This window comes from Lachnellula hyalina (assembly GCF_007821495.1).
Source record: "Lachnellula hyalina strain CBS 185.66 chromosome Unknown contig00146, whole genome shotgun sequence".
NCBI classification, from domain to species: Eukaryota; Fungi; Ascomycota; class Leotiomycetes; order Helotiales; family Lachnaceae; genus Lachnellula; species Lachnellula hyalina.
Window position 1 is genome coordinate 1383 of NW_022157260.1, and position 12261 is coordinate 13643.

General features: G+C 46.7%; 2 protein-coding genes across 2 annotated transcripts; one reads left to right on the forward strand and one right to left on the reverse strand.

Annotated features, from left to right (window-relative positions):
- Positions 1–885: 885 nt before the first annotated feature.
- het-6_22 (Heterokaryon incompatibility protein 6,OR allele) lies at positions 886–3042 on the forward strand (the record flags this gene model as incomplete). The annotated part of the gene is made up of 2 exons (XM_031152887.1): positions 886–1878; positions 1960–3042. The coding sequence occupies 2 exons, from the start codon at positions 886–888 to the stop codon at positions 3040–3042; spliced, it is 2076 nt and encodes a 691-aa protein (XP_031002893.1).
- A 6042-nt stretch (positions 3043–9084) lies between these two features.
- On the reverse strand, positions 9085–10199 carry LHYA1_G007965 (uncharacterized protein; the record flags this gene model as incomplete). Its single annotated transcript, XM_031152888.1, has 3 exons — positions 9085–9201; positions 9259–9473; positions 9533–10199. Coding segments are annotated over 3 exons (999 nt in total), but the record flags the coding sequence as incomplete, so codon positions are not given.
- Positions 10200–12261: the final 2062 nt, after the last annotated feature.

The following is a 12261-nucleotide window of genomic DNA, read 5'->3' on the forward strand; positions in this document are numbered from 1 at the left end:
ATAGGAGCATCTCATATAATTATGCTAAAAGAAAGGGAGATAACAATAGCGGTGAGCAGATTGGGAGACTTCTTTCTGGATTCATATACTAGCAATGTTTGTAGTGATACCCTTGCATTGAAACCATTCCCTCCAGCTCTGGCAGCGTCAAATGAGAGCAGGTATTTACACGTACCATGCACTTGCGGTCTTCTAGAAATGGTGTTGTTGAATGAAATAACTATGAGACGAGGTGGAGTGGAGTGAAGCACAAGCTGGTCTTGGCACGCCATTAAGAGTACAGTACCGGGTCGCTAATAAGAAAAGCCAATGCCAACCTCACCCAAGTCCTCCACCACAAACCATGACTTGGATAGTCTTATACAGCTTCACTAGGACCATAGATTTATCTAGTCTGGGCCATGCAGAGCCTCACGAACTCTCCTGGGACTTGATTGTCCCCAACGAAGGTTTCGACCATCTGCGAACGCCCCTAGATGCATCGGTATCATGAATCAGAGACCTATCCATCACACAGCCTCACCTGCACTAAGCAGATATTTCACTGGCCTCTCCAGCCTGAAGTCTCAAGCTTCCTAAGCCTTGTCTACATCCAAGCTTGCCTTGCTACCCTCTGATCCAGCTTGATATGGGTGCGTACGGTAACGTGATTTCTCCACTTTCTGTGTAATACCTTACTTTGCTCCATCACAGCCTTGCCTACCTTACAGTAGCCTCCCTTGCATTTAAGATACTGCTGCCTAAAATAATAATATTTTCGAGTTCATAGTCTCGTTCCGTCGACATCGATCGGCTCGTTTGATTGCAACTTGGCTCTGATCTGCTTCTCCAATGCCTCCGCGACTTCCTAGAACATTGCACAGCGCCTCAAATCTTTAGTTGGACATGTCGCAGTCTTCTTTGTACGCCACTTTACCGTTTGCGAGATCAATCAGGCTACTACGCCTGCATCCCGGAGCAGACAATGAAAGGTTATCATGTTCGCTGGAGGTCGTCGCGGACTCTTCCTCTTCACCTCGATATCACGCCCTCAGCTATTGCTGGGGTGATGCAAATGACCTTACCGAACTGACATGCAATGGCGAGGCCTTTGCTGTCACGAAGAATCTGTACGCTGCTCTGCATTGCCTCCGTCGAAAGAATCAGCCGGATCTTGTCTGGGCCGACGCAATATGCATAAATCAAGATGATATCCCAGAACGTAATCAGCAAGTCTCAATCATGAACAAGATCTATCAGCAAGCCACTCGCGTCTTCGTGTGGGCTGGTCCTGGCAATGAGGATACCGTGGAGGTCCTGGCAATGATTCGGAATATTGCGCATCGCATTCACGACCGGTGTGATCCTGGTGGATCAATAGCTACCTGGTTATCGACATTGTCTGCTGAATACGGAAAGGGGAAAATGATCAGCGAAGCCTATCCCGTCAAAGCCGGAGAATTTTCTCGCGCACAATGGCGTTCATTCTGGCATTTCTACCAAGCTGGTTGGTTCTTCAGAGTTTGGGTCGTTCAAGAAGTTCGACAAACCCTTGACATCTGGCTCCTCTGTGGTGACCTTGAGATTGAATGGGACCTTATAGCCCTGTCCGCATCGTGGGCCTGGCTTGGAGCGATCCACAATTACACAGCACACTGGAAGAAAGAACGTTTTACTTCATACGATGGGTTCATCAATGCGAAGTTCATGTGGGATAAAACGCTGGTAACGCGAAGACAAGCTCCGTTCTTGGCGCTTCTTCATCTGGCCAGGCCCCTTCAGTCTACGGATCCCAGAGATAAGGTCTTTGCCATGATACATCATGTTATCAGTCAGGACGTCGTTGGCGAGCATGGACAACTTGTTGAGAGGAGACATCATCCCATGGGACCGCAAGACGTGAGTAATCCCAAAAGTCTGATTTGAATAGAGAGCCAATCCTGTCATGCGTTCAGTCTTTTCGACTAACCGGATCACTAGACACGTAATACTCATCTCGATTTTCGAGCAGACTATGGCATGAGCACATACGAAGTGTACCGTGAAGTGGCTGTACAATCTCTTCAACAATACCAGAATCCTGAGGTACTTTGCTACGCTTGGCAGACAGCACATTATAGCAGCTCTTGGCCATCGTGGATACCGAGATGGGATATCTCCAACAATCAACCCACTCCAGTCCTCTTACCGTTCCTCTACGACGCAGCTCGAGGATCTAATCTCGAATATCACTTGAATGCTACTGTGGATTCTCTATCCATGCGAGGGCTCAACTTGGGTTCCCTCGTCGACACGACTTCGGTCCTTAGATATCCGGCGATGAACAGTCACAAAACGGGGCTTGACAGCGGCTCAGTCGAAAAGATTCTGTTGGACATATCAAGGCGTATCACCCGAGATCATTGGCAACTTAATGAGACTTCCGAGACTGTCGCAGCACGCTCCCACTCTAATTTGCAGGCACAGTTGACGAACTTCTCATCATATGTTCTGCGTCTTCTGCAAAACCGCAAAGAGGACAGCTATATCTCGTTCGATGCTATGTGGTGTGACACCTGCAAACATTACATTAGCGGCTTGTACGGCGAAGCATCGTCCACATCATCTAAGTTCTACCACTGCAATATTTGTTCGAATGGCGTTTTCGACCTCTGCACTAGTTGCTACCAAAGGGGAGAAAGATGCAAAGTACCAAGTCACAAAATGAGAAAGCTGGAGTCGACAAGTGTTTGGATCCCATACGCAGACGAAGTTATTGAAAAGCTCAAAGCACGCGCGGTTGGTGGAAAGTGGGAATGGATCCATGATGTCCTTACCCAGAGTTGCAATCGTGTGGCATTCTTTAAGACGTCCAGAGGATGGCACGGTAGCGCATCAATGGCTATGGAAACTGGAGATATGGTTGTTATCCTGTTTGGATCTCGAGTGCCTTTTGTATTGAGGAAGCATGGCTCGGTATACCGCCTGGTTAGCGATTGCTACGTTGACGGCTTAATGGATGGGGAGGCTATCGACATGTGGAAGGATGGTAAGCTCGAATCGGAAGAGTTTGAGATACGATAATTGATTGCGATTTTTGGAGCTGTGCCTAAGGTGGTTTAACCGAGGGCAGCTGGAGCCGACTTACACCGGACTAACGAGCGATCTCTTCTAACGCAAGTTTACGACATAACAATTCAAATCTAGTAGTAAGTCTCGTAAAGTAAATTTGTTATTAGTCCAATTTGAAAGATCAGTTACTTCGCACACAATCTAAACCATTCCAAACGTAAAAGGTAAGTCTTACATTCTGGCAGTTTCGTCGAGAGCAATGGGAGTTCTGTTCATGCATGTGTTGTCATCTTTCAACACCGCTCCTGTCTTGAGTAGCTCATCCTGACTCATTTGAGAACTTGTTAGCACAAGCTAAGGCTTTATTGAGTTTGAATAATCAGAGTACATTGTAGCATCCAACCAAAGTAAGACAAGCACTATTCAAATGTGATGTCTCTCGCGCCATATTACATATATATTCAGACTCTACTCCAACATGCTCACCCCCGGCTCAGGTATGCTCACCATCTGCTCAGGTCAAAGCAGCAGTTGCTTGCTCACGTCCACAGACTAAAACGGAACGAGCGAAAGGGAAAATTAATCCTGAGTCTAGAGGTATCGACATGTTCCTCACTGGACGGATTCGCTCGAATGAACATGATGAGACTGGGCATAGCTCAATCCCGTATATCCCCATGGTGTCTCTTCGGTCTCAAAGTGAAGCTTGGGTTGTCGTGAATGCGACGTTGCAGCAAATTTCGTACTGGAATCTAACCCGTCGTCTAGATATCTCCATTTATTCCTCATGCGGCTGTCTTATCGTGCATTGGACGTACGCCACGCGCCAATCTCTAAATCCGGGGATTTCCAATGGCGTGGTCGGAAGTTCGGCGCTAGTCGATGTTGATCCCTCGGATTAACAACACCATTCATGAATTATAGCTTGTATCTGTCAGACGTGTTTGGCTTGCCATTTTGTCCAACTTATTTTATGCTTTCTAGAATGTTGCTATTGCAAAGCGACTGTTTTGGGGGGTTTAAATGTCGCAAGTCAGTTACGCAGCATCTAGGTATCGACTTGTGAAAAGTGTAGTAATGTTTAAAAGCTTAATGAAGATTGAGCGTGGGTGTAATGAATGTGGTATATTATACATGCCACTAGTGTAATTACTAAACTTTAGATTTTCTGTAGCAACTTCAAGGTAGGCGCTGCTGCATGGAAGAGTTCTGGAAAGAGCGACTAAGTTCATTAGCGCAACCAAACTTTACCAACACACTGCGTCATAAAGTGTCAAAAAACTTTCAAATTGGACTGACAGCCGCAAGTTAGCGCCAAAGCTAGAGGCTGCTTATTTGTATTTAAGCAATACCCCCATGTTCCTTCACTTACACCACAACGCAAGCATGCCGCCACCATCGTTATCAAGACCGTAACACATTCTTGACATATGTTGGAAGAGGATTCAATGAAGACAGCTCTGTCTCCAGACGACATAATAACGGCGGTAATGAACCTTCAGCCAGAAACTCCCACAACCGGAGAACATACTTCAACCATGCTTTCCCGGCCATCCCGCCAGCCGTCTGAGACTTCATCAGTTGCATCTTTTGTAAATCTACCTCCCGAACTGCGATGCATGATCTGGAATCATGCACTACCTGACCCCCAGATTATCACCATTACATCAAAATTCCTAGGACAGAAGCAGTCGATATCTAGGTACAAATTTATAATACACAACCTGAGAGCCCTTTACAAGGTCCCCTCCATCTTTCACGCCTGTTCCGAAGCCCGTAGTATTGCATTAGCCACCTACAAACCTTCGTTCGGTCAAAGGCTTAAACATCCAATCTACTTCAATATCGACCAAGACGCCCTCTTCATGCTCGATGGCTTCACACTAGCATTGTTCTACCATATAGGATCAAGATTAGTGGGTGAGACCGAAGACATCAAGGATTCTGTGCCGCATATGATGCTGGCATCGGGGAGCAAAGTTCCATGGCGCGTCGTCAACTGTCTCTATCAGTTCAACTTCGCTACTCTGAGACTAGAGACATGTAAAAAGGAGGACTTTACCGTGCAAATGCCCAATGGGCTCGAACGCGTCCCACAATGTACTCTATCAAGCATCCTGCTGCAAAATTATAGGAAGCACATACATCAACGTTCGTTACCTACAATCGAATATCTTACGACACAACGGATGTTCGACATATCCGATTTTGGCCAGCCCCACAAATCGTACGAAAAGCAACGCAATATCGAGTTCGAAAACTTCGTTCGTACTTACCTTCCTCACCTCGACGCAAGTACACTCCATTTTTTGAAAACTAGGATGTATCCTCCGATATTCAATGGGATGAAAATCATGGAAAAAATGGGATACTATACCCAAGAAGAGCGGTTCAAGAGATTTGTGAATGATTTGAATGAGGAAGACTTTTTGGAACAGCTCGAAAGTCAAGTCCGGGCATTCATGGATGAATATGTGACAGAACAATGATTATTTATGGGGGGGTTTCGAGGCCATGGGATGATATGTCATTTGTTCTGATTTACGGTTCAGACATACAATTGGTTGGGCTGGGCTAGACTGGGAGATTGGGAAATTGGGAAATTATATCTGGGATTTCATAGCAATAGATATCCATATACTGGGATAATGCTAGTCTTTCGAGGAAGATGCACTTGAGGGCTATGCAGTGATTATTATGTATAGTAATAGACTTTATCAATAAACTCTGTAAACTAAAATATTTTCCTTGATCACCCATTCCATAAACTTCCTGACTCACATTTCTTTAACTAACGAATCAAAGGTTCCACAGATGTGTTTCGTAGAGCGCTATATTAGGCTAAAACTGGGGTCTTGGAACAATTAACAATGACACAATGCTACCAAACAATACAAAATATCAAATTGGACTGGCTAGTTATAGTTCCCGAGAAAATTATCTACACGCCTAGGTACTTAAGTATCCCCACTACTAAAAACTCCACTTATACATTTCTCTCAAAACCGCCATCGAATATTTCTTCCCCAAACCCAAACCGCACCATCCACGAAACTCTCTGCAAGAATAAACACTATTCTATCATCACTCATCGACAATTGACGACATCTGCTTAGTACCACCAAGCCTAATTCTCAATATATATCAAAGCCGAAAATACAGGGTTAATATGCCAAAGCATACGCATACGCCTACGCTGAGGCCCCTCTCATACCCAAGCCAGAACCCATACCATGGACCCGCGGGCGGAACCACGAACGAGAACGATGAGTTAGGTGCAAGTCTACTGACGCTGGGCTATCCGCTCGACAACTGCCGCGTGGTGCGGAAGGCGTGGTGGGATGCTAGTTGTGCTGGCCGAAGAGATATGGAGAGGCACTGTAAGCAAAACGCTCTGCGCTGGCCTAGTAATATATACCTGTGCCTGGCATATGCATCTACTAACCCCCAAGATAGACCAAGATATGGCTCTGCTGTTCGCCAAGAGGAAATGTATGTATTTCCAATTCCAATTCCAAGACATGGGTTCTTAGATCATCACCGACGCTCTTGCTCTTACTAACGCCGTTGCCTGTTCCAGCAAACGCGGAAATGCAGAAGCAGTATGAGTTTATACGCCATCTGCAATTGCAGAAAAGGGAAGGGAGGTTAATGTGTGTTGATACGAGGGAGGAGCTCGAGATGCTGGATATGTTGCCGGGTTTTAATCGCTTTGCGCTTCTCCCGAGCGAGATCCAGGATAGGATTTGGAGTGTTGTGCTGCCTAGGACGGGCGAGGTGATTGGGAGTATGTCTAGCTAGAGTGTGAGTTTGGGGGCGCGGAAGAAGAAGAAGAGGGAGAAGGAGAAGGGGATTATGAGGATTCCGGATGGGGTTTGTGGGACGTGGGTTGGAAATGGGATGAGAGGGAGATGTTGGAGGTGCTGTGCATACCGATGATGGATCTGCTGTGGAGGATTCGTGTTGAGAATGTTGGTTTGTCTTGTCTAATTGCAAAGACGTCTTGTAATCCAATCCTATATATTGTCTTTAGCTTTATCCTATAGCTATGCACCCAAATAATCCTGATATTTGAGTGTAGAGATATATATCGCGTGACTAGTCCACAGCAACAACTTTGACTGTAGATTCTGCAAGATATTAATATCTGCTGTTTATTTAGGCTGCGATGAGTGAGTGGCAAGTTCTTTGGACTTAATCTAGATAGAGAGAATCGTATTCTTTTCAGCGAATACAGGCAAAGCGCTTCTAGTTGGGGATTCTGCGGCCTCAAGTCTTTGGAGATATTCCTGGGAGTAGACTTGTGGTCCTTTGCTTCTCGCTTGGTGGCAGTTTCCCCTGAAATAAAGTGGAGAGATTACTTAATCACCTTGATCGCTTCCGCTCTAGCTTAACTGGGCCTACAGCTATATAAGGCCAGTTATTTCCGCTTTTGACTGAAGGTCTTCCCATATCTGACATTCCCTCGCTTTCATCACGCATATGGTTAAGCTGCCCTACACAGTGGAAAGTCCTAAAGTCTCTGAGAATTCATTCCTCATTCCAGTGAGAAATCAACGATTTAAGTGGATCTTTGGGGTGCACGGTGCAGATATAGGCCCGAGTGACTATTTCATCATTTCATAACGTCTAACTCTTCGAAACTTAATAGACACTGCTTAGTGATACAACCTTTTTCTAACTAACTCGACATCAAGCACTTTCAAGTCCAAAACCCGTTCTCACCACCCCGATCTAACCTCGGAATATCATACTGGTTCAAAATGAGCTCAAATTCTTTGCCACAGGATCTTGAAGAACGCGCCCTCCAGAGATTTGATGACCTGCTAGCCCGTGGGGAGTTGTTCTATCAGCCGTCAACATCAGAGCGCATCGAGCACAATGGTTTCCAGGTATAGTGATCCTCATAGCCTCACAGAAGTTTTGACTCACCACTCCAGTTTGAATTCCGCGTTTCAGGAGGGATCAAGAAAAAGCCAATCCTCTCTGCCGATGCCCCTGGACGGAGCCAAGCTATTGGACCTTTCGTCAACCCCGACCCCAAATTTGTCCTCAGCCCCGTTGGGCCAGACCATACTCTTGAGCTCAGCATGTATTGTGTCCACAGACCTTTACTCGTCTTGCACACAAATAAATACAAGCCCCAAACCGATCCCCTGGATCTGTCAGACTTCGCCGCCGTGCTGGAAATCATGAAAACCATGAAAACAGAACAGCTGGTCTTGTACAACTGCGGCGAACAGGCCGGCTCATCCCAGGGCCATAAACACCTGCAACTCTTACCAAAACCGGATTCCGATCTGTTTCCCGATTCGGACACACTCCCTGGTGATAGATTGAATATCGACCCTTGGAGTGTCCCCGGCATCCCTTTCAAGCACTGGGCTATGCGGTTTCCACCGCATTCCACGGCAACCCACCTGTTATTCCGGTATCAAAGACTACTGGAGAAGACGACCGAAGCCCTCCAGGATGCTTCCGCCAAGATTGCATACAACGTTGTCATCAAGAGCCCGTGGATCCTCTTGATTCCCCGCACTCATGCTAGATCTCGAGATGGATGTGCTGCAACGAATGGTGCGGGTATGCTTGGTTTGGTGTGGGTTGCAGATCAGGCAGAACGAAATGATTGGACACGGTTGGGAATGTCGGATCATCTGGCGTATTTGGGAATTCCTGCTTGAAGATTTATGGTGCGTATGGGAGATAGATCATGGTGAGATGCAGGCATTCCTTCCTTGGTCGATCGGGCCCTTCTTTATATGCAGCAGCGCTGTTCTCATTGAGTCAGTCAGTCGTCGTCGGACGACATAGCCTTAAGACTCGGAATGCAAAGTTCATTTTCAATTGGACAACATTTGTTTGGTATGTGAAGCAAGTGCTTGCTTAAGATCGGTAAGCTACATACATTCCACCAGAACAGATCGATCCCATGAGAAGTTCTGCCAAGGAAAAGACTCCCATGACCGAAATGGCACGGCTGCTCAAAGGCCATCGCCGAATACAAAGTCTTTCGACCACCTCTGAATTATACATGTAAGTAATTATTAGGTGCTATAAAAGGGTTTGAGCACGTACCGTATCCCACTGGCGCTTAGAGTTTGCAAAGCGAATATCCGTTCCCAAGCGGATCCTCCCTTCCGGGTCATGATTCGTCGTTGATGCATGAATCTATCTCGTGTAAGTTTTCCTCGCTTTTGAATTGGACTTTGACGAATCTTCACTCACGGAGTACGCGTTATGAAACACAGCATCCCCAGCCTCATAATCAGCCACCAACCATTTCCTCTTATAGTGCTCCCCAAACCCAACAGGGCCCTGCGAGAGCATGCCGCCGGTCATCATATTTTGATTAAAAGCACTCTCGGCCTCCTTTTCAGCCATCCCGGCAGCTTTCGCCTTGTCCGTGAATTCTTTCTCGATCTCTGTCCCAAGCGAGCAGCCTTCCAACTTGTCAGCCATACCATACATCCCAAACGCCGATATGCAACTAGCGACTTACTATCCTCGAGATAAATCAGCCCCCCGCCATTAGACTTCGTATCCCCAATAGGCAGCCAAGCCGTCACCACAGAATCCTCCCCATGCCGCAGGAATATCTGATCATAATGCACGCCGATCGCCTTATTCCCCGGCGTGTTATTCCGCAACAACGCCCGCTGCAACACAACCGTATCCTCACCCCACCCCGTTAGCTGATCCACAAACCCCAACAACGCCGCATGCCGACACAGCCCCTCCTTGAACCATGGCTCGCCATGAGCCCGCAGCCCCAGCTCCAAGTACCGCGCAGACCGCTCCGCACCCGGTCCTTCGTTCGGCCCCGCATAATGCCCCGCGCCGAAAGCTGGGTAGTCCAGCGCGTCGCCGGAGGGGTTGAAGATCCCGTCTACGGCAGCAGTCCCGGGCTTCAGGACCCCGCTGGGTGAGAGGAGGGCGAAATACTCGGCGCGGATTTTCAGGATGTCGGCGCGGGGGAGCACGTTTTTCATGTAGACGTAGCCGTCTTCCCTGTAGCGACGCCGGATTTCTTCGATGGGGGTATCGAGGGTGGTTGGTTTGAGGTATTCGACGTTCTGTGGCTGCAGCTGGCCGTCGTTGACGAAGAGCGGGACTTGGGTTTCGAGGGAGGGCATTTTCTTGAGTGTTGCGAGTGATGAGTAGGAGGAATCTAAGGGTGTGAATCTTGCTTGAAAGAGTTGACGCCGACGGTGACCTCTATATATACTTGGCCTTCTCCACGCCGTGCCATCTTCCATGAATAAAGGAAGACTCGGGATTATCTTCCAAATGCATCTCCTTCCACCAAACACCCAAGACCTACCTATTACACATTTCACATACCCGTACCAGCAAGCTGCGCCGGGAATCTTTACCCCCTCTACCACCCTTTCGTTCCTCCGCATTTAAGCACCCCTCATATACAACCCTCTACTATACCTGTACACATGAGACAACGCAACTTATGTAATCCCGTCCGTCCCATCAATACAGTTCACTTACTCCGTGACCTCTGAGAAATTCTTTAGTGCTGATGCCTCTTACTAACGAGGCAATTTTCCCCGGATGCGGGGTGGCGGGAAGGAGGCATTTGATTGGGCGAGGCGAAAACCGCTACCGTACTGGGGGAATTTACGGTTTTGGGAGAGTTGAAATTTTTGATTCGGTCAAATCGGAATTTTGAGCTCTTCCAACTGCTAAACGTTTGTGGGAGCTAGATATCTAGGTAGAAGATATTTACATAGAGGGCAAAACAAAAGGCGAGTAATGTATGGAGATGCATATCGTCAAGATGATGCACTGCAAGTCAGATGCAAGCAAGTGGTTATATTGACTTTAATGTTCATAATGTGGGAAGCCTATTGGGATATAAAATAGATAAAAGTGGAAGAGCGAGTTAAGTTTAATAGTGAAGACAGACTCTACTGCATAGATATATACTCCGTGCCCCTTACGGTACTTTCGTGGGAAGACTAGGACGGAATAGGAAGTGAATATCCACTATATAAGCATTGGTTAATCAATGTGCAACATGAGAAAATGATCAAAAAGGGTTGTCATATAAGTCGTATATTTACACGAAATTCTATAAGAAGTCCGTAAAGGTTTTCGGATTTCTATATGAGATAAGTATCGACGTGTACCTAATACGGAGTTATTCTAAGCTAATGAATCGATCCTCAGGCAGAACGTCTTACCTTCCCCACCTTCAGGTTCACTCTATAAATAAGCCCCGGAGCTCCCAAATGAGTAGTTTCCCCCGAAGTGCACTTCTACATTGTCCGACAAGTCTTCAAGAGAGCATAGCAACACAAAACATGACGCGTGACGTGCGTGGTAAGTGACCTCTGACTGAACCCTCATGTGTCTAGCTAATCCAGCAAATGAAAGTAATGAATGCGAAGCTCGTCATCTAAAGTGTAAGTGGTCAGTAATGTATAAATACTTCATCCATCCGACTCACTTTACATTTCAGGTGACGGTTTGCAGCCATCGTGTACTGCATGCGTCCAGTCTGGACGAACATGTACCGAAAAAACCAAATACATCTTTCGGCACGACCACAATCCCGGGATTCACAGAAAGCCTGGTCGAAAGAAGGCCGATTTGCCAAAGTTTAAGACAGATCAGTGTTGGACTCCCGTGTCTCTAGATCGTGAGTTCTAAGCCTTTTCAAATTGGCTTCCACAATATTCAGTCAATGATTTATGCAGGATTTGCCAATAGCGCTGACAGGATGAAGTCGTATTCGTGGATGTAAATCGAGATGAAGAACATCATTATTATCTGAATAATAATGATGATGGTGGTTCATCAAGTCACGATGAAGAGCTAGCTTTTGAAGTAGGGGGGTTTACACCAACATGTTCCCAATCCCGAAGTGAGGTGGAGGCAACAGCGGTTCCAAACATAAGCACGCCTCTAAATCTTTCAGCAGCACACCATGAGTTCAATGAGGGAATATTCTTAGGTCCAGCTCAGTCATCACATTCTTCAATCTCAGAACTCACCCTTCCGAGGCTACATTTGCTTGACCATTTCGAGCAGAGTCCAGCATCAGCGACGTCGGGTAGAAGCTACCATGTTAACCTTGACCATCCGACCGATGTGCCATGGTCTGGAACATTCTCGTCTGATATTGGCTTAACGAGGAATATTTCAATAGTCCAAGCTAGTTCATGTCTATTTCCTTTGCCGGACGAAGGTGCTCTACTCCTGCGCTACTTCGTA